The sequence below is a fragment of the Capra hircus genome, chromosome 13 (genome assembly GCF_001704415.2).
Source record: "Capra hircus breed San Clemente chromosome 13, ASM170441v1, whole genome shotgun sequence".
NCBI classification, from domain to species: domain Eukaryota; kingdom Metazoa; phylum Chordata; class Mammalia; order Artiodactyla; family Bovidae; genus Capra; species Capra hircus.
In genome coordinates this window covers 39,429,229-39,450,622 of record NC_030820.1, presented here as the reverse complement: position 1 = coordinate 39,450,622, position 21,394 = coordinate 39,429,229, and the positions used below count along the sequence as shown (strand labels likewise).

General features: G+C 44.8%; 1 protein-coding gene across 3 annotated transcripts in view; it reads left to right on the top strand.

Moving 5' to 3' along the window:
• The window catches only part of RALGAPA2 (Ral GTPase activating protein catalytic alpha subunit 2), a 269,854-nt gene that overhangs the window by 76,767 nt on the left and 171,693 nt on the right, over positions 1-21,394 (top strand). For all 3 annotated transcript variants that reach the window (XM_018057261.1, XM_018057259.1, XM_018057260.1), the window contains exons 13-16: positions 826-974; positions 5,780-5,891; positions 8,062-8,299; positions 11,678-11,842. In XM_018057261.1, the coding sequence (XP_017912750.1) occupies positions 826-974; positions 5,780-5,891; positions 8,062-8,299; positions 11,678-11,842 (664 nt within the window). The remainder of the gene's footprint in view (positions 1-825; positions 975-5,779; positions 5,892-8,061; positions 8,300-11,677; positions 11,843-21,394) is intronic.

Sequence of the window (21,394 nt, the reverse complement as noted above, 5' to 3'; positions counted from 1 at the left end):
TTTGCCCACTTGCTGGCTGCCCCTTGGGTGGCACTGGCTGCCTCCTGTCAGCAAGGCCTTCAAGTCAGCAAAGGTGGAGACTCAGCGAGAATCAGGTCATTTTTTCCAGCCACTATCTGACCACTGTGCCCCTGCCTTCCCTGCCCACCCGCCCCACTACCCACCCCTACCCCACCAGGAATACTTACCCACAGATGATGTTCCTGTCTTAGAGGACGTCAAAAAGAAATCTCCAGAAGCCTTTCTGACTCAAATGTTTCCAAAGTTGCAATATTAATGTGTGTGTGTGCTAAGTTGTGTCCAACTCTTTGTGACCCATGGACTGTGGCCTGCCAGGTTCCTCCGTCCATGGGATTTCCCAGGCAAGAATACTGGAGTGGGTAGCCATTCATTTCTCCAGGGGAAATTCCCCACCGAAGGATCAAACCTGCGTCTCCTGCATTGGCAGGTGGATTCTCTACTGCTGAGCCACCTGGGAAGGCCCTAAGTGATAGCAGTTATTTTTCTAGAAAAGGTCTTTCAGATGTCAGTATTAAATCGATTCTAAGGGGTGAACTGAGGCTTTCCGGGTGGCACAGTGGTAAAGAATCCATCCACCTGCCAATGCACTAGATACAAGAGACGTGAGTTTGATCCCTGGGTCAGAAAGATCCCCTAGAGAAGGAAATGGCAACCCACGCCAGTATTCTTGCCTGGGAAATTCCATGGACAGAGGAGCCTGGGGGGTTACAGTCTATGGAGTTACAAGAGTCAGACACTACTGAGCACACACACACCAAAATCTGTTTACTTGTATTTTCTCACATAACATTTGTTGGTTTTAAGGTATTTCTGACAAATGCTGCAAACGTCTTTTTGCTGGAGCCATGTGTGGAGGTTCCCATGCTCTTGAAGGAGCAAGTTGATGCCTGCAAAGCTGTTCTGATTATCTTTAGGCGCATGATAATGGAGCTGACAATGAATAAAACAACCTGGTGAGTGTATTTTCAATTAATTAATATCGTAAAACACATGTTTCTGTTTTCAATGTAATGATTAAAAATGTGAAAGCCTCCACTTATTAAATAGGTTTGCAAAGTGAACCATGAGATGATAATCAGTCTTTTGTAACATGTCGGTGAATTATGAAGGTAAGTATCCAGTACTTTGATAGTTCGTTTGTTTTCATTATTATTTTTTTGAAATCTCAAATTAAAAGTAAGCAATCCTATGATGTAATAGCAGATTCTTGCATTTTAAACTGTCATCAAGCAAGTTTTGTGCAAAAGCAGTAACTGGTGGTTGATGATATCATAATCCATAATCCCAGGAGTGTTGGCTAATCGCTCCAAAACACTTCTAAGCTGATTTTATTGCTGTAAAGTTGAAGTTTTCCCGAATTTATTTTGGGAAAATGATTGTTTTCAGCAATACATTATCAGAGTGCACTGAACTGCAGTGACGTCGTGAAATATGCTCGTGTGAAGTGTTTCCTTCCTGCTTGCTGGTTTTTTGTTTGGTGTCTTTGTGTTGATGATACCCTAGAGGTAAGCAGTGCATGAGAGTTTCCTGCGAGGGGCGTCTGTGCATCCCTCCAGCCCGTCGGGTGCTCCCAGGTTTCTCAGCTCAGACAATAGCCTTGGAGCCCATCACCCCTTCCTCTTCCCTCCTGTGTGAGGAGGATAGTCTCGTAGTAATACTGCTTCTCCAGTCCAGTCCTTGCAAGTCCCTCCCACCCAAGCAGTGCCCCGCTACCACCACCTGCCTGGGCGCAGTCAGCACCTCCCTACAGTCAGACCCCTGGGGGCACCTGCCCCTCAGAAGTGCTCAGGGTCCCCAATTCCAGCCTATGGTCTGGATGGTGGAGCTGGCGCTCAGGGAGCCATGGGAGGGTCTGTCTGGGGAAACCCCAGGGATGCGGCAGGACTGAGCTGGCAGGACCTCCAGGGTATCAGGCCCGGCCCTTCTCTTTCTCAGGTGAGGAGTGGGTGGGCTCAGAGGAAGCCGACTGGGCAGAAGATTCACAAATTCAGGAACCCCCAGCGTCAAAAAAGGATCATTCGAAGCTGTACCTTCTGGGATCATCTTTCCCAGACTTTTAAACCAAGGAGCCATCATTAAAACATTACAGGGGTGAGCAAGGCGATTTTAACAAGAGTTCACAGCTGTGTCAGTGATGAAAGTATGAGGGACGCTGACAGCTTTTGGCTGAAATGCCTGCCCCTTCGACCAACTGTATCAGGTGTTTCTGATGCTTTTCTTTCCTTTGAAAACTCTTATGAGTTCTGTGTACCAGTGTATCAGTAATATTTCGGTATTTTTGACCATCTTTTTGAGGGTGAAAATTCTAGAAAATGAAACAACTCTCTGTTTCTTTAATAATTCATAGATTTCCAGGTAAAAGTATTCTAAAAATCAAAATATTGGTATAGATTAAAATACTCCCCAAGAAAAAAGTCCGCAGAGCATAGCCTAGGACATGATTGATTCCCCCCCAGCAGCAGACCCTCCTGTGTGTTGAAGTACCAGACAAGCCCTGAGTTCCCTCCCTCCCTTCTTTCATGCCGTAAATAACGTGGGTGCTTTCTCCTCTGAGGATGGAGGGTGAACTCGATGAACCGGGTCCCTGCCCTTTGAGAGGCCTTGGCCCTCATGGGCCTGAGAGATGTGAGGAAACCAGGGGCCAGGTCAGGCAGGTCCAGCAGTAAAGCTGGGGTGGGCAGCCTGGAGGCCGGGGAGTCCTCTCTGAGTGGGGCCGGGAAGGAAGAACATCCCCACGGGGAGGAACTGCAGGTCGCAGGCCTGGTGGATCCTGGGCAGGACAAGATGGCAGCCGGTGTGGTGAGGTGGATGCTGGGCAGTGGGCGGGTGGGAGGGGGGAGCCAGTGCCCAGGGCCCTCCAGCTGCAGGGAGGCTCCTGCCACCTCCGCCTGTATGCGACAATGTGCCGCTACGCGCTGTACGTGTGTGCCAGGGGAAGGAGAGACAGTGCGTGGAGCCCAGCCTCTGTGGCCCAGACCAGGCTATAGCCCGGGAGGTGCTGAGAAGTGACCCTGAAAGAGGGGACAGCTTATATGGGGCTGGGCAGGTGTGGGAAGGGATGAGGACAAAGTAGAAAACGAAGAGACAGGAAGAGCTGACCCCCTGCCTGCCGCCCCAGCCCACCTCTGCCAGTGTTTCACAAAACACAAAGGAGCAAGCGGAAGTCAGAGTTGTGAGCAAAGAATTTGCCAAACCAGAGGTCGTTTTGCAACCCCATTCTCTTCCAGGAGACTCTGTGTGGGAATGTTGTGGTTCCCAAGTTTTCTCAGGTTCAGAGGTTAAACCTGTCCCCTTGTCCGTGTCAGCCTTAGCCTCCATCAGGACTGTTTTTGATAGCAGTGACTGGGACTGGGGTTTTATTGGAAAGTTACTATGTTTCTTGTTCTCAGTTTGCCGGATGGTGTGGATGGGGCCCTTTTTCTTTCTCTTGAGCATCACAGAAGGCGCACAGGCAGAGCTGACCCTAGGTGCAGCCCTCCAGCTGTGACAAGCCCATGGGGACCCTGGACAGGGTGGGCCACCAGCTGTCCCCAGCCCTGCAGCGTTTCTTCCCACGTCCTCCTCAAAGTCACCGGCTGCTCCAGGCGTGTGTGCATAGGCCCCCCTGACCCCAGAGCTCTTCTCCCGAGCCTGCAAGATCCCTGGCCTGGGAGCCGGACGGGCAGGCTCAGCGGGGGTGCCTACACAGACTGGGATGGGAGTCGGACAGGGTCACCCAGAGCAGGGCAGGAGAGCCTAGAGTTGCAGAATGGGATCCAGCACGGTGTTCAGAGAAAACACTGTTTTGACATGCAGGAACGTGAGAGCTGTCTAAAGGAGCCAAGATTTGAGATCTCATTATCCGACCTGGACTGATTCTTGGTTTTATTGCTAATGAGGACAAAGTTCCAAGGATGAACAAGTGATTCATGCACAAGATCTTGAACAAGTAGTTAAAGGGACCTGGTGATTTCTCTCCCTTATGCAGAAGATAACCTGCTCTCTGCTTCCATGGCATCTGGGGAAACACATGAAGGATGTACCTCAGCTGTAAGAGAAAAACGCCCTCTGGCTGTGCGAGAGAATTTGTCACCATAGCACAGAGTTGAGCCATAAAGAAAGCTGAGTACCAAAGAATTGATGCTTTTGAACTGTGGTATTGGAGAAGACTCTTGAGAGTCCTTTGGACTGCAAGGAGATCTAGCCAGTCAATCCTAAAGAAAATCAACTCTGAATATTCATTGGAAGGACTGATGCTGAAGATGAAGCTGCAATACTTTGGCTACCTGATGCGAAGAAATGACTCGTTGGAAAAGACCCTGATGTTGGGAAGGATTGAGGGCAGGAGGACAAGGGGATGACAGAGGATGAGATGGTTGGATGGCATCATGGACTCGATGGACATGAGTTTGAGCAAACTCTGGAAGTTGGTGAAGGACCAGGAAGCCTGGTATGCTGCAGTCCATGGGGTCGTGAAGACACAAATGAGTGACTGGAAAACAACAAAGGACTCAGGATAAATGACTCCATAATATGGAAAGGAAATACATGGGCTTTCTTCCCCCAAAGACTGCTGCCTCTGCAGAGTTCTGTCTTGGGAAGCCTGGCATGCTGCAGTCCATGGGATCAGGAAGACATGTCTTAGTGACTGAACGACAGCAATCACAATGGGAGGTGTTATTTCCTGTCCCTAGTATTTTATACTCTTTAAAGACCTTTCACATAAAACCCCCTTCTCCATGGAGCGCTGTGATGGAGGTGTGGTGACCACAGTCTTCAGTGGTAGAGGGGGCCAGCACTGTGCACAGAGTCAGTGTCTTCCAGGCAGAAAGCTCCACGGCCTGAGCACCCAGTGGTAACCTTTCCCAACCCTCCTTCCTACCAGTGGGAGTGCTCTGGGTCTCGGCCACCTGACGCTGCTGGCTGCAGACCTCCCCAAAAAGTCCACATTATTTTCTGTCACAATAGGCGGACTTCTCAGGTTAGGTAAAATCATGGATGTGAAAATGTAAGAGTGCTGCTTAAGTTCACCTAAGCACAGCTCTCCGCTGAGTGCCTTCGAGGGGCTGATACAGCCGGAGAAACAGCCTCACCCCCATTTTTACAAGGGGAGGGAGTCAGGCTGCGGTGAGACCCTTGTGATCCTGTCTGTTGATCTGGGCATAGGAGACATACTTGTTGAACCATGGTAACATAAAGTAGTTTATTTTGATAAGTAAGGTGTTCATTCTGTAACTGTCATTCAGATACTTTTGAATTCACTTCAGTTCAGTCGCTCAGTCATGTCCAACTCTTTGTGACCCGATGGACTGCAGCATGCCAGGCTTCCCTGTCCATCACCAACTCTCGGAGCCTACTCAGACTCATGTCCATTGTGTCGGTGATGCCATCCAACCATCTCATCCTCTGTCGTCCCCTTCTCCTCCTGCCTTTAACCTTTCTCAGCATCAGGGTCTTTTCCAATGAATTGGTTCTTTGCATCAAGTGGCCAAAGTATTGGAGTTTCAGCTTCAGCATCAGTCCTTCCAATGAATGTTCAGGACTGATATTGTTTAGGATTGACTGGTTGGATCTCCTTGCAGTCCAAGGGACTCTCAAGAGTTTTCTCCAACACCACAGTTCAAAAGCATCAATTCTTCAGTGCTCAGCCTTTTTTATACTTTTGAATAACATGTGATTATCCATTTTGCTGAATTCTTACGAGAATTTCTTGTACCTATATGTATAAGTGCTTTGGAGGTGTGATTAATAACATGAGTTTTTATTTTCGGTGGCCCAGGGAACAGATGTTGCAAATACTGCTCAGGATAACAGAAGCTGTCATGCAGAAGCCAAAGGATAAACAAATCAAGGACTTGTTTGCCCAGAGCTTGGCAGGGTTACTGTTTAGGGTAAGTCTTCTTTTTTTTTTTTTTTTTTTAATTAAAACACTGCAAATGTAAGAAATGAATCGGATTTTTTCAGCAAATCAGTTTTAATCATTGAGAATTTCAAGAGTAAAATTGGACTGCCTTTAAAAAGTTTCTAGAAATTTAACTAGAAAATTTCCTTCTTGAATGTTCTCTTGAGGGTTGTAATCAGTCTTTATGGTTAGTGCTGGGCCTTTAGGCCTTCCCAGCTCTCTGCCATCTGCTTCCTCTTGATTTCCTTAAGGTTACTAGAAGTTAGGAAAACAGCAAGTGCTGATGGCCTTGGCCTTAGGCCAGGTGTATTTGAAGAGGTGCAGGACAGACAGAGCACAGGTGTGTGGGTAGGATGGGAGACGTTAAGATAGGATGGTGTGAGGGCTGTCGGTGTGCTTAGCGATTGTGTTTAAAGCCTCAGGACTGAGTGGGATCACCTGGGGAGAGGGGATGTGTCAGAGAGAAAGAAGGCCATCTCCCTGATGGTGGAGGTGAAGGATGGTGCCCCCAGGACGTGCACGTGGGCTTCCAGGGAGCAGATAGAAAGGCCTGGAAGGCAGCAGAGACGTCTGGGCTAAACAGTGAGCAGATGGCCCTGGAGCCGTGAGAATGGGGACCAAGACCCAGGTGGAAGGTGGGCTGGCAGAGGGTGGAGTGAGTGTGGAACATGGATGAGTGTGGAACATGGATGAGTGTGGAAGATGGATGAGTGCAGACAGTTCTTTTAAGAAATTTGCTTTGAAAGGGGAAGAAAGGGCTGTAGCTCGAGGGGGCATCAGGGTTCACAGGATTCAAGGGAACTTTGTAAGGTTGTTTTTTTTGTTTTTGTTTTTTTTTTTGCAATAAGTAAGGATTGGATCATGTTTCCATGCTGATGGGTAGGAGCTAGGGAAGTTGGATGGGCAGGGTGTCAAGGTGATATGGGGTTAACAAAAGTGCAGAGGTTGAGGAGGAGGCTGGGAGCAGGGTGGGGGCCATGCTCAGGAGAGCAGGGCCCCCTCGGTGCCCGTCCAGCATCCAGGGGAGGAGCTGAGCAGACTGGGGCCTGGTGGGCAGAGGGTCTGCATGAGTCATCTGCTGCAAGTCAGGCAGGAGCTGGGGCAGGTGGAGGTTTACTTGTGGGAAAGGTCCCTGCAGAGATGGGGGCAAGAATGTCTCAGAAGACAGAACAGGCTCCCCAGGTTCCGCCAGGACCAGCCTCAGATACTAGCATCGTTTCAAATCAATATCTTTGTTCAAAATGATAACTGATTTCACAGTAGCTCAAGTCTTAATTGCCATTGATCAGATGCATTTTCAGAAATTAAACTCAATACCCCATAACACTTTTTACTTTAAAATTCGACTTCAGTTCAGTTGAGTCGCTCAGTTGTGTCCGACTCTTTGCTACCCCATGAATCGTAGCACACCAGGCCTCCCTGTCCATCACCAACTCCCAGAGTTTACTCAAACTCACGTCCATCGAGTCGGTGATGCCATTCAGCCATCTCATCCTCTGTCGTCCCCTTCTCCTCCTGCTCCCAATCCCTCCCAGCATCAGCGTCTTTTCCAATGAGTCAACTCTTTGCGTGCGGTGGCCAAAGTATTGGAGTTTCAGCTTTAGCATCATTCCTTCCAAAGAAATCCCAGGGCTGATCTCCTTTAGAATGGACTGGTTAGATCTTCTTGCAGTCCAAGGGACTTTCAAGAGTCTTCTTCAACACCACAGTTCAAAAGCATCAATTCTTTGGCACTCAACTTTCTTCACAGTCCAACTCTCACATCCGTACATGACTACTGGAAAAACCATAGCCTTGACTAGACGGACCTTTGTTGGCAAAGTAACGTCTCTGCTTTTGAATATGCTGTCTAGGTTGATCATAACTTACCTTCCCAGGAGTAAGCGTCTTTTAATTTCATGGCTGCAGTCACCATCTGCAGTGATTTTGGAGCCCCCAAAAATAAAGTCTGACACTGTTTCCACTGTTTCCCCATCTATTTGCCATGAAGTGATGGGACCAGATGCCATGATCTTAGTTTTCTGAATGTTGAACTTTAAGCCAACTTTTTCACTCTCCTCTTTCACTTTTACCATACTAATACTAATTTTAAGTATTTTGTCAAAAGCACACTTCTTCCAAGTGACTATTGAATTCTTTCATCCATCCATCGTTTTCAGACGCTCATAGTGGCCTGGATCCGAGCAAACCTCTGCGTGTACGTTTCCCGGGAACTCTGGGATGACTTTCTTGGGGTGCTCTCCTCCCTCACGGACTGGGAGGAGCTTATCCATGAATGGGCCAGCATCATGGACTCATTGACGGCTGTGCTGGCCAGGACAGTGTACGGAGTTGAGATGACCAATCTACCTCTGGACAAGTTAAGTGAACAGAAGGAAAAGAAACAGCGAGGCAAAGGTATTCCATCTCTGGCCCCTCTGGTGACCCCGGGTGTCTGAGCTGAGTGTATGCATGCGTGCTAAGTCACTCCAGTCGTGTCTCACTCTTTCTGACCCTATGGACTGTAGTCCGCCAGGCCCCTCTGTCCATGGGATTCTCCAGGCAAGAATACTGGAGTGGTTTGCTGTGCCCTCCTCCAGGGGATCTTCCCTACCAAGGGATCAAACCCACGTCTCCATGTCTCCTGCATTGCCAGGCAGGTTCTTTACCACTAGCACCACCTGGGAAGTCAGAGGCTGAGTAGGAGTGTGTATTAAACCCCAGGCAGTCATTGCTTGGAATTGCATCAGCTGAACCAATGGTGTCTTTTTAACAGTGGCATTCAGTCACATATCCTAGCTCTGTGTCCCCTTCTTAGGATGATGGATGGATGCAGGGGCTGTGGGGGAAGGAGGAGGGAGGAGGAGGACTGAGAGTTGTAGTGATAGCAGTGGAGGTGGGGACACCTCTGCCATCACCCTCACAGGAGGCTGTGAAATCCATGCCACTCTCCCCACGTCACAGACCAGACACTCAAGAACAGAGTCCGTAGAGATTGGCTCGTTTGGGGGGTCACACAGCTAAGAAGTGATAAAGCTGGAAATCAAAGCCAGACAAGTCCCACTCAAGACACCCTGATATTTGTCATCTTTTCTGCTGCCTTCCTGGGGAAGGTGGAGGATTCTGAGTGCTTCCCATGAAGTTGTTTAGCTTTGTTCTGTTTCAGGGTGAGAACTATAGTGAGACCTGGAGTCAGATCCAGCTGGGAACATCAGTGATGGTGTCTTTTGAGATGACGCTTTGGAAGTCCATCCTTGTTACGTTTTTTAAGGCTGTGACACAGTCCTTGGGTTAATTCCCTGTCCTCCAGCTTATTATGTAACCATTTTGAGTCTGCTCATAGAAATACACGTAATGCAATAGATAGAATATCTAAGGATGCTGGGACAGAATGAACAGTGTCGGAGCTCCAGCAGGCAGATAAAATGCAAGGATGCAGGTGAAGAGCCTCGGGGCTGTGCAGGGAGGCAGGGAGGGGGCAGATTTGACTCTGATCATCAACAGGGTAGCATCAGAGCATCACCGAGGGCAGAAGGTGTAAACAACCTACTTGCCTGGCTTTTCCAGGTCCTAGGATCTGAGAGGAGTTTTTTCTCCAAAGACTCCCAAAGGGCACATTACCTGGCATGGTCAGCTGCAACCTCCACAGTGGTCTTAGCATAGGTTGTGTCAGTTAGCTTTGCCATGTGACAACCCCAAAATATAATGGCTTCAAATAACACTGTTTATTTAAATTATGATTTTAGGGATTGGCAGTCAGGGTTGGCCTCCCTGGGATGGATCTGCTGGCCTCACAGCTGCACCTGCCATCAGCCAGGCTGTGACCTGCTCACAGCTCTGCTGTCGGGCTGGCCAGCTGTCAACTGCAGTAGCGGAGGTGAAGGGGCTGAACGCGCTTCCTCACCCCTGCAGGCTTGCTCAAGCTGTTCACCTAATGGCTTAGGGGTCCAGGAGCAGCGGGAGGGCGAGCCCATTCTCAAGTGCATTTCAGATCTCTGCTTGGCCAGTGTTTGCTGCCAAAGTATGTAATGTGTTGGAGCTCAGAGTCAGTGGGGGAGAGGATGACAGAGGATGTGGGATACAGGAAGTGCGAACCAATTATAATGATTCGATAGCCGCAGAGACATGTAATTAACATGACTGGTTCCTAGAATGTCTCCACTGCCATCTGTGAGTAGCTCCCCGGGGCATCAATTAGTAAGAGCAAGTCAGTGAGAAACCAAAACTAGCTAGCTGAGGTCTGGGGCATTCCAGTGAAACTGTCCAATCCCAGTTTAGGTTTAGACTGTCTACTGCAGTGATGTCTGTACATACTTTAGGCAGAAGATCCTTTGTTTTTCTTCCTCATTGAAGCTATACAGAGCCCCTTCCTTAAAAAAAAATATACAAGAGTGGAGATATGGGATGAAGTGAGGGCAGGGAGCCCAGAGCCTGGGCCCTGGGCCTCTGTAGTGACCTCTGTAGCAGCTCTGAGGGTCGCTGTGTAAATCCGGAGTCCAGGAGGGTCAGGATGCTTCCATCCAAGAACTTGGTTTCCTAAGACCGTGGCTCTCAGCCCAGCAGAGTCTACCTGATGAGGATGCCTTTCAGGATGGAGGGAGTGGCTGAGACAAAGTAAGGATCTTCTCAAAACTCAGCACATTCCCCAACTCCTCAAATTCTTATGATCCTCCCTCCCTTTGAACCCCTAGAATATTCTCTTCCCTCCCACCATGTGAGCACAGATTCCTAGGCTTGTCAGAGATAAGCTTGCCTTGGGAAGGTAAACAACTTTAAAAAAATGCTATTTATGGACAGATACAGAACAAATTTGGTTATTTAATGACCATGACAAATATTTCTGATTTATTCATGTTGCTTTATTCCAAAAATGGATATAAATATTTACTGTAGAAATCCTTGCTGTACAAGCAGTAGACTTGTGGAAACAAAGTACACTCTCAGAAGAATCTGGGTGTGCAAATGAACCACAGGTGGCATCCGCCAGCCATGTGCCCAGAACCCTCTAAGTGTCTCTTTCTCTTTTCTTCTGTATCCGTTTTGATCCCTGACCACTGACTTGAGATATTTGTCTAGAGCAGTATGAGAGGAGAAGAGAAAAGATGAATTCCAGATCTTCAACATTTTACTGTTTCCGAGCTTCACTTAAAAAGGATTTTTGTATTGTTTGTAGCATTTCGTTGACTTTGCTCGCTTGACTATAATTAGAGTTTATGGGCGCGCATTTCTCTTGGGGATTTGTGGAGACATTTGTGTCTGCAGGACAGAATACTGTTCTAAAATCAGTGATCTCTCATTTTCTGATTTATAGAAGCATTTTTTGGAGTGTCCCAGGAGCAGTAGTTGGAGAAGGAAATGGCAACCCACTCCAGTATTCTTGCCTGAAAAATTCCATGGACAGAGAAGCCTGGTGGGCTACAGTCCATGGGGTTGAAAAGAGTCAGACACACCTGAGTGACTAATACACACAGGGAGCAGTGGTATGGTTCATCTGACATTGTTCTTACATTGAGAAAGATGTATTCATGTTTTTGTACACCGGAATGAGTGCTGTGAAGATAGGAGAACTTTCTTGAGACCATTGAAGGGGCTTGAAAAATACTTTGGCAACAGGAATTTTCAGTTGCCTGATGGATGACTCACCTCCTAAATTGCAGTGTAGGAAGTGGTACCCAGTCTGCTGCAGGAGAACCTGCTGATTATACATCACTCTATGTAGGGGGTTTGCTGAGCGGCACGGGCTAGGGGAGGAATCATGAAAAAACCAGCCCCTGGATTGTGTTTCTTGTCTCATAGGCTGTGTTCCAGATTCTCAGAAAGGAAGCACCATGGGGAGGTCCTTTTCTCTGAGCTGGCGGAGCCACCCCGACGTGGCCGAGCCCATGAGATTCAGGAGCGCCACCACATCTGGGGTGCCAGGGGTTGAGAAAGCCAGAAACGTTGTCCGGCAGAAGGCAACCGGTAAGCGCAAGTCCTAGTATTTCTCCATGGAATGGATGTATAGGAATTATTGGATTTTAATGGATTTATAAGGATGTTTTTTAACAGCTTTAAAATTCCACTCAGAACTTAAGTTCGAGGCCTTTTACTGACTGAGATGTCGCTATGTCTTTTCAGCTTTCTGTCCACTCTTCCAAATCACGGTTTTTACTATTTATTTCTAAATTCTGCATCATGATAAAGAACTTGAGACGTGAATATCAAGTGAGATGTTGGTGCAAAAGAGAGAAAATTGGCATTTTGTTTGAACCTTGAGGAAGACAGATTCTTGGTAATTGCACAGCCAGCTGCGTTGCTGTTTTTTTCAGTGTGCATCTTAAGAGAGCGTGGAAACTTAGTCCACCAAAGAAAAGGAGATTAAAGCTTCAGTTTTCAGGACTAGAGGAAGAATCTACGTTTTCTGCTTCTTTGGAAAATGGCACCTTACATGTTTGTTTACACGTTGACCATACAGTCAGTTAGAATTAATAAGAACTTGAATGGGAACCTCCCGTTAATCACACCGTTGCTACACTTTATTCTTAAAAAAGAGAACTCTTTAGTGTAAGCTTGTATACAGTATTTGATAAGAACAAATAAAGCTCCAAGCCCTCCCAGTGACTTTGAGGCTATAACTTAAGTTTAACACAGATTCCTGTATAGGACTTACGTGGCAGTCCAGTGGTTAAAAGACTTCACCTTCTAGTGCAAGGGATGCAGGTTCAGTCCCTGTCCTAAAGATCCCACCTGCTTCACAGCCAAGAAAAACCAAAATATGAAACAGAAGCAATATTGTAACAAATTCAGTAAAGACTTTAAGAATGGTGCGCATCAAAAACAAAACCAAAGTTAAGACAGATTCGTGTAGGTTTGCTTTTCACATCAATAATGCCATGCAGTTGAAATTGATATTCAGCATGTTGACTGCAGAGAGAAAGTCACAATTTCCCGTGATCATAAACCAAAGATTCATTGACACTCTGCATAGTTTCCAGTGCTCAGTCAAGGCTTCCAATAGATGCCTTAGAATCCTGTTTTTTTATGGAAATATATTACACGTTAACCATAACTGCCTCATTGTTTTTCCGATAATATTTGTTGGTCATTATCCCTCATTTACTGCTTCCTTTATCCTCTCCCTGAGGAGAGGCCCAGTTCTCGGAAACAGGCAGCTTTGGGGAAGGCTCACTCAACTATTTCCTTTCTCATCCGAACTCCTAGAGTCTTTTCTTTCTCTTCCACCAATGGATCCTTGAAAGGGATCAGAATAGGAGTTCTTGCCATGCTTGAGCCTCCCAGACTGCCTATTGTCCCTCTCAACCCTTGAATTACAGAGATGACAAAAGTGCTCATTCAAAGCACTTTTTAAAACATGGGTTGCCATTCCCTTCTCCAGGGCATCTTCCCGACCCAGGGGTTGAACCCAGGTCTCCCTCATTGCAGGCAGATTCTTTACTGTCTGAGCCACCAGGGAAGTCCAAGAATACTAGAGTGGGTAAGCCATTCCCTTCTCCCCGGGATTGAACTGGGGTCTCCTGCCTTGCAGGTAGATTCTTTAACCAACTGAGCTTCCAGGGAAGCCCTCTCAACATGTTATCATAGACAAATGATTCTATGTTGCATGTTCTATGTACCACTGCTTGGCCAAAGCACAGCCATAGGAGAGATTGCACCTTTGTTTTTCAACAGGTATTCTAGACCAATGATACAATAGAGGTGCTGGTAGGTTTTAGAAAATCCTCTGTACCTTTCTGTTTGGCAGTGTTCTCAATTGCCTGAGAAGCCATGCAAAAACAAGTAAAATCAAGTAAAGGTGCTTGTAGAGTGTGTCACTTCAAAACCATAAACCTGACCTTTGTAGGAGTCATTCAATCAAAAACACTTAGAACCCTAACCTTTAACAGATAGTGAAGATGAGAGCTATTGAGTCGGACAGACCTATTTATCTTCATGTATTGGGCCAAAAAGGTTGTTTGGATTTTCCATAGAATCTTACAGAAAAGCACAAATGAACTTTTTCACCAACCCAATAGTTTGTACACATGGCAACCCACTCCAGTATTCTTGCCTGGAAAATCCCACGGACAGAGGAACCTGATGGGCTATATAGCCCATAGGGTTGCAAAGAGTCAGACACGACCAAAGTGACTAAACAACAACAATGAATATACGTGTATTTCCTATTCTATATTTTTAAAGTTTTAAAATATGACTTTTTTGTTGCCTGTGAAGACAATGATTTTTGAAGATTTTACTATATCATACTGTTTTATAAAAGTAATCTACCTAGACTACATATTAGAATTTTTACTCACTTCAGTTTTTTTTTTTTTTTTTTTTTGCATATTTTTAGTCTTCTGAGAAGGCCCAGAATATTCTCATGGTAGATTTTGGTTGTGTAGAGGCCCCCTTTTAATGAGGGAACAGCAGTTCATGACATTAGGTTTTGTACTGTTAGCATGAAGATGTTTATTATGGAAGACCTATTTGAAAGTGTCTTTTTTTCTAATCCCAGTAAGAGAATATTAAAAGATTATTCTAATTTGCCCCACAGACTATACTTAGACTGAGAAAATGTCAGTGATAGTGGTGAGAGGGAAATATAAAATCAGCAATTGTGGAGTGAGGAAATGATGATTAATTTAATAACAGAGAATTAACTCGTTTGTACTTTAAAAGGACAGGCAGGGAGACTCTTAGAGAATTAAAAAGTTGACCTTGTTTTCCTGAGTGTGAATGATGCTAAAACCTTACATGTCTAAAGTGAATGGTTAAAGCAGATTTCCACACAAAATAAACTATATTTTATTATTTCTAAAATATCTAGTGATCAATTTCGGGAAAATGCACAATTATTTGATTTATAAAAGGAAAACTTTTTAAATGAAGCATCCCTGACATTGAGACATGGACACATCTTTCAGGAAATTTGAAGTCAAGTTAGTTTGATGTTTACACAGAAGTTGTCTTCACCTAAATAGTATCTAACATGTTTATGATTATGCATTGCAGACAGTTCTCTAGAGCTGGGAATTCTGGTAGTCAGAGAGTGGGGAAAAGACAGGAAAAGTAAGAAGTTTGTTTGCCTTTGCAAAAGCGTCACTGCCATTTGTAGGTCTATTTCATTAATGTTAAATAAAATCATGTGAAAATAATACAGTAAGTAAACCTTCCTAGTTTTGTTTTAAGGACTAAACTAGTTTTCCTGATGATGGTTTCATGTGTATGAGGCCTATTCTCTCCTCTCCTTACATCCATTCATTTCCTCAAATGGCTTTGAGTAGCAATATATAGTATACAGAAAAGTTAAGAACATCCTAAAGTTTGTAGTAAGAAATTATGGACTTAATCAGCACAAAGTGTGATTTCAAAGGCTGTGTTTCATGAAGATTTTTACTTTTTCTCCCCAAATGTCAGATCCTTAAGTCAGCAAGTTGACTTTTATATGTTCTTAAGCTTTTAGGATATTTGATTTACTAAATGATTTGCTTTTAAATGCAGTCGTCTCTCAGTAAGCCTGATTATTTATGAAACAGTTTTCATCTTAAGTTAGATTCTTCCCTCCCTCACCATGGTCTTTTTGTTTGGGTCCTTTTAGAAGAGAAAACTAGTTATAACGTCTGCCCAAGTAAACAGACGACCCAAACGTGAATCTGATACACAGCAGGAAAAAAAAGGAAAGGCTCAACACACAAGGCATTCTATAACGGAGATTGATCATTTGTGAATGGCCCGTTCTCCTTGCCATCAGCATGACTGAAAGTTGGCTGTATTTAGAAACTTCTCATTAAATCCTGTGCGCTGTGCCAACTTCCTTTAAAGTCTGAACTGACCTCCTTTGAATATTTAAAGTGAGCCTAGAAAAATAATAAGGAAAAGGAAGAAGTGAAAGATCTTGATGTTCTCCTGACACTTGACTCTATTGCTTTGTCTCTCCTGGAAGCTAAGCGAAGCCAGTCTATCAGCAACTGTGCCCACCTCTCTGAGGCTTTGCCCGCCACTAAAAGCGTCCCACTCCTCCTCCACACCGTGAGCGCTCTCTTCCCTGGTCTCTCTTACTCTTCTTGCTCCCACAGGCTGTCAGGTACTGTAATACTGTCTCTTCTGTCCCACTGTGTCCCTGGGCTGTGTCCCCTCCCGCTTGCTCGCTCGCCCCTGGGTCTGCCTTCCTTTGTCAATATCCCCGCCTCACGCATGTGTGCCTGGCCATTGCACTTGGTGTTTATTTTCAAAGAATGTCGATTGTTTCTAGGTAGTTAAGATGCTCAGTAGCAGTTAAATAGTCAACCAGAATTTCTGCATCTGGGCTTTGTATTCTGAGCTGAGAACCATACTATTTTTCTTTTTTTATTGGAATATAATTGCTTTACAATGTTGTGTTAGTTTCTGCTGTATGAAGGGAATCAGCTCTGTATATACATATATCCCCTCCCTGTTGGACTTCTTCCTGCCCCTCATCCCACCCCTCTGTGTCATCACAGAGCACCAAGCTGAGTTCCTTATTTTATACAGCAGGTTCCCACTAGCTGTTTTACACATAGTAGTATATATATGTCAATGGTACTCTCTCAATTCATCCCACCCTCCCCTTCTCCCCCTGTGTCCACACGTACAGAGAACCATAGTTTTTAAGAGGGGGAAACAGTGATGCCAGCCTTGTGTGCCTTATATATGGAGCCTATAGAGTGGAAGGGAATCTTCATAAAATTCTAGTGGTTCTGAGGCTGCCAGTGTTAGCGTGTTTGCTGGGCCTCCCTCAGAATGAATGAACTGGAAAAGTTATGCAGGCTACAGTTCCTTGGAGTGAATAAATCATATTCATGTATAAAATAATGATCAGTTTACACAGATTCATACTGATTATTGAGTATGAAAAATAACAATGAGTAGTAAAAACAATCTGAGTAAAAAAAATAACAATGGTGAAAATTGCTAATTTTCAAAAGAAATATTATTCCCGGCCTTTAGCCAGGTAAAATTGAGTTCAGCTACATATTATTTATATACTTGCCCTTTCTGGTTTATTAAGATGTTGTCGCATCAAAAGTAATTATTAGCATGGACACCTCAACAAAAGGATTTATAGTGAATAATTAGGTCTGTGTCTACTTATTTCTCTGTGATCCCCAAATGAATCTTGTTGCTGAAGAAGGAAGTGTTTTCATGTCCTTTTGGTCTCAGAAAGATAGTATTATAGATTAGTATCTATTTAACATTGGAGATAGCTTAATTGTGGCTTTGAGTGGCAATAAATCATGTCATACTCTGGTTTAGCGAAACAACATACCCTTGATGAATACATAAAATGTCATGTTACTTACTTCTAAAATATGGTAGAAGAATAAGTACTGCGTTTCTTAGGAAGCTCTTTCTGTCTAGTAAATATTGAAGGTGGAAAACAGTAAGAATGGTGCACGAGAAGATGGCCACCAGTCAGCTAAATCACTGATGAACATTTAACTCCTTCACAATTTGGTTTAAAAAAAAATACTCCGACCTGGAGATGATTAAAAAAGTATTTTAATTAGCTTTGCTTTCTATTTGGCTGATATATGCCCATAAGGTGAAAAGCGTTCCTTTTTCACATCCCATTTTTTTCCCCACCCCATTTTGTTTAAGTTTTTAAAACTAGTTTGCCCAGAATATGTTCTCACAAGAAATGTCTTCCTGTTAGTAACCCCATTTTGGAGGTTTTTTTTTTTTTTTCTCATTCATTATTATATGTTAGTTGACCCAGGTTCTCAATTCCCATATGTGTGTACACAGTTCCAACAGAAATTGAATAAGATTTCAAGCAGGGATTCTCAACTGGGGACGATTTGCCCCCCAAGTCATCAAGCCAGGGTCCTGCTCCCTGCGTCCAGGGAATGGATGCCGCTAACGATCTTACAACGCACAAGGCTGCTGCAGAGAGCCGTCTGATCCAAAACATCAATGGTACTGGGATTTGAGAGCTGTCGATTTAGGGTGGAATGAAACAGGCCGTGCTTGGTCTATGTTTCTGTGCCTTCACCATCCTCCTCCTAGTTTTACGGTGAAAAGGACCTAGCGGTACAGTGACTCTGAGGATGATCTGCTGATATTTCATCTGAAAACCACAGTGTGCAAGCTCTTCCCTCGTCTGATGCCATGTCTGCTGTACTAGAAAAGTGATCCATGGTCTGGGTGACTGTTGTATTAAAGGCCCAGGCCCAGAACGACGTGTGTCAGTCCTCAGTAGGAGATTTTATGTCCCCTATGGGTTGGCCCACGAGAGGATTAAATGTGTGCTCCATTTTAAATTCTGGTGCTGGCCTATCTCGCTAACCTGTTGCTAAATACACATGTAGTCGGCTAGGCATACATCCGTGTGTGCGTAATACACAGACACTTTTTGTTTGTTTGTTTGTTTGGCTGTGCTGGGTCTTCATTGCTATCCTCAGGCTTTCTCTTGCAGCGAGCAGGGGCTACTCTTCACTTGCAGTGTGAGGGCTTCTCACTGGGGTGGCTTCTTTTGTTGTTCCCATGTTCCCTGCATTGGCAGGCAGATTCCCAACCACTGGACCACCAGGGAAGTCCTACAGACACTTTTAAAGTTGCCCCTCTTTATTATAGATGACAATCGGCTAACTTTGTGTTCTTTTAGGTTAACGTTTCTTGGTTTTGTTTCTTGTCTCACCGACATGTGTTTTAATAATATAACCAATAGACAATTCCTTACCTTCATCCACTCTGATATTCTGATCCCTTTGGGATATCTTATTTGATTGCAGCAGAATTCTGGGACAGTCACGACCACCTGTATTCTGTTAATTCGTATGAAAACCTGCATAAAAGAACACATTGAGGGTGAAACTGGCAGTTTCAGTGACTTCCTTTTTTTTTTTTCTCTTTGATGGAAACAGTTCTTTCCAGCTATTTTTCACTTTTAACTGCTTTAATGTTTGGACATTTATCAATGTGTAGCACAGGCCATGCAGATGGTAGGCTTTATGTTTCTTTGGAGAATATTATATTGGTTGTAATTAGAGGGTCATGATCTTCTCTTGTTCCAAAGGAGGCTTAATGGGGCCTGATCGAAAGCCTCACTTTGCTGCCTCTGCATCTGACTTTTCGGCTTCCAGGTAGCACCGGGTTGTCAGAACGTGCTTATGAACAGGGTCCCCAGCGTCCTTGTGGGACACGTCAAGATGTTGAATTGATATATGTCTCTTGTGCTTTTTATAGGGTCAAGTTGGTTTGTGCCCAGTGTTTTAAAAGTTAGGAAACTACATGATTAATTTTGCTGTGCAACCTTGTATGAGGAGTAAACAGAACCCGAAGTTTTGGTAATTGAAGAATGAGTCTCAGTCTGTTTAGTAAGATGGATTAAGGAAGCCTCAAATTAGAGAGTGAATTAAATGTCTTTGAAAAGTAGTCAGATGGTTGGGATAAATTGAAGTTTCTGAAGAGTTTGCACTCTTAATTTAATCATGCCAACTCTTCTTTCAGTGGGGAGAAATGAAATCAGTCCTTATTTGATCATAGTGCTTTGAGTGAGCTTTAGAAAGCAGTGATTTAGTAATGAGCGTTGCGTAACGTATCCTGTCAAGAAGCTAAAAAGTTGGTGCTTTTAGAATTTGGGTTACTAGTTTAGCCCTACTTGAGAGAATGTGCGTAATCTGGTGATTCTGAGATAAAATTCAGTCCCTTGAAGTGATTTGAATGGTGTGATATTCAAAACAGAGACTGCATTAGACCTCCCAACATTTATAATGTCCTTTTTATTAACTTAGACTGTCCTATTTCTATTTTGCACATCAGATAATCCTCTACCTTGATATTTGCATATCAGTGTTGTTATTCAGTGACTAAGTCATGTCCAACTCTTGGCAGTCCTGTGGACTACAGCTCACCAGGGTTCCTTCTCCTTCACCATCTCTCCAAGTTTGCTCAAACTCATGTCCATTGAGTCAGTGATACTATTTAACCATCTCATCCTCTGCTGCCCCCTTCTCCTGCCCTCAATCTTTCCCAGCATCAGGGTTTTTCTAGTGAAGATTTTTCAGGTTTTTCAGCTCTTCACATCAGGTGGCCAAAGTATAGGAGTTTCAGCTTCAGCATCAGTCCTTCCAGTGAGTATTCAGGGTTGATTTCCTTTAGGATGGACTGGTTTGATATCCTTGCAGTCGAAGGGACTCTCAAGTCTTCTCCAACACCACAGTTCAAAAGCATCAGTTCTTCAGTGCTCAGCCTACCTTATGGTCCAGCTCTCACATCCATACGTGACTACTGGGAAAACCATAGCTTTGACTATATGGACCTTTGTTAGCAAAGTGATGTTTCTGTTTTTAAATATGCTGTCTAGGATTGTCATAGCTTTTCTTCTAAGGAGCATGCATCTTTTAATTTCATGGCTGCAGTCACCATCCACAGTGATTTTTGAAGCCCAAGATAATACAATCTGCCACTGCTTCCATTTTTCCTCCTTCTACTTGCCATGAAGTGATGGGACCAGATGCCATGATCTTAGTTTTCGGTATTAATGTTAAATGGTTTTGTTAGGAAAGAGCAGTTGCTACATCTGACCCTGGAGAAGAGGGACAGCCTTAACCGAAATAAAAAAGCCAGCAGGGGGAGCTCGAGAACTGTTTTAAAAAGAAAGGAAAAAAGTACGAAGAAAATGTTTCTGGTAGTCATTTGTTCATCTGTACAGAACAAATATTGAGTATAGACTTAGAACAAAATATGAGAAAAGGCCCCAAAATGTCCAGTTCCAAATTGGGAAATTGTGTTTAACTTGCGGGATAAAGAGAATTTGCATGCTTTTTTTCCCTTCACCCTCTTTCATGTGACAGCTGAGTCCAGGAGTAGCTCAGGGCACCCACCCCACAGCCTGGCAGTTCCTGTGACCGGGATTTGCCTCCACCCTCCCCCTCTTCACAGGTCTCCCATCCCACCTGTTCCTGTGGTTTCTGCATGCTTGGACTTCCTCCACCTAAGAAGGCTCGATCAGCCTTTTTACAAAAGCAGAGCCTTAAAGCCACATCAGGCCAGCCTATTGGGAAGGCAGAGCAGCTGGCCCTGCAGGCTCTTTATCCGTCTGTTGTTTGAGGACCGGTGGGGACACTTGTGTTTAGAAGCTGTAGTCCCAAGGCTGGGCTTCATCCCACCAGATGGCGATATTCGGTATCCTGAGAAAGATGCTGCCAGCATTGGCCCAGTCCTTATTTGTTTCCGCTCAGAGCCCAGAAACCAACATCTACCAGCTCTTGGCATCACGTTTAAGGGCATAAAGCCCGCTCTTCCCACTGTCCATAAAGACTGGCAGGTGCCAGTTGTTTCTGATAGAAGCAGGAAGCTCTTGGGCTCCCTCTGCTGACACTGGATTTACAAGTAGGTTCATTAGCAAATAGAATCCCTTCCCAGAAGGTGTCAGTGTCTTGCATAATTACAATGAACAAGGAAAGAAAACAGTGGGAAGGAGAGCCGATGATGTCATCTGGCTTCCTCTGCCTGATACTGAGGAGTCTGGGAGCAGAGCTGTAGGGGGCCAGCATCTGGGATGCTGGATGG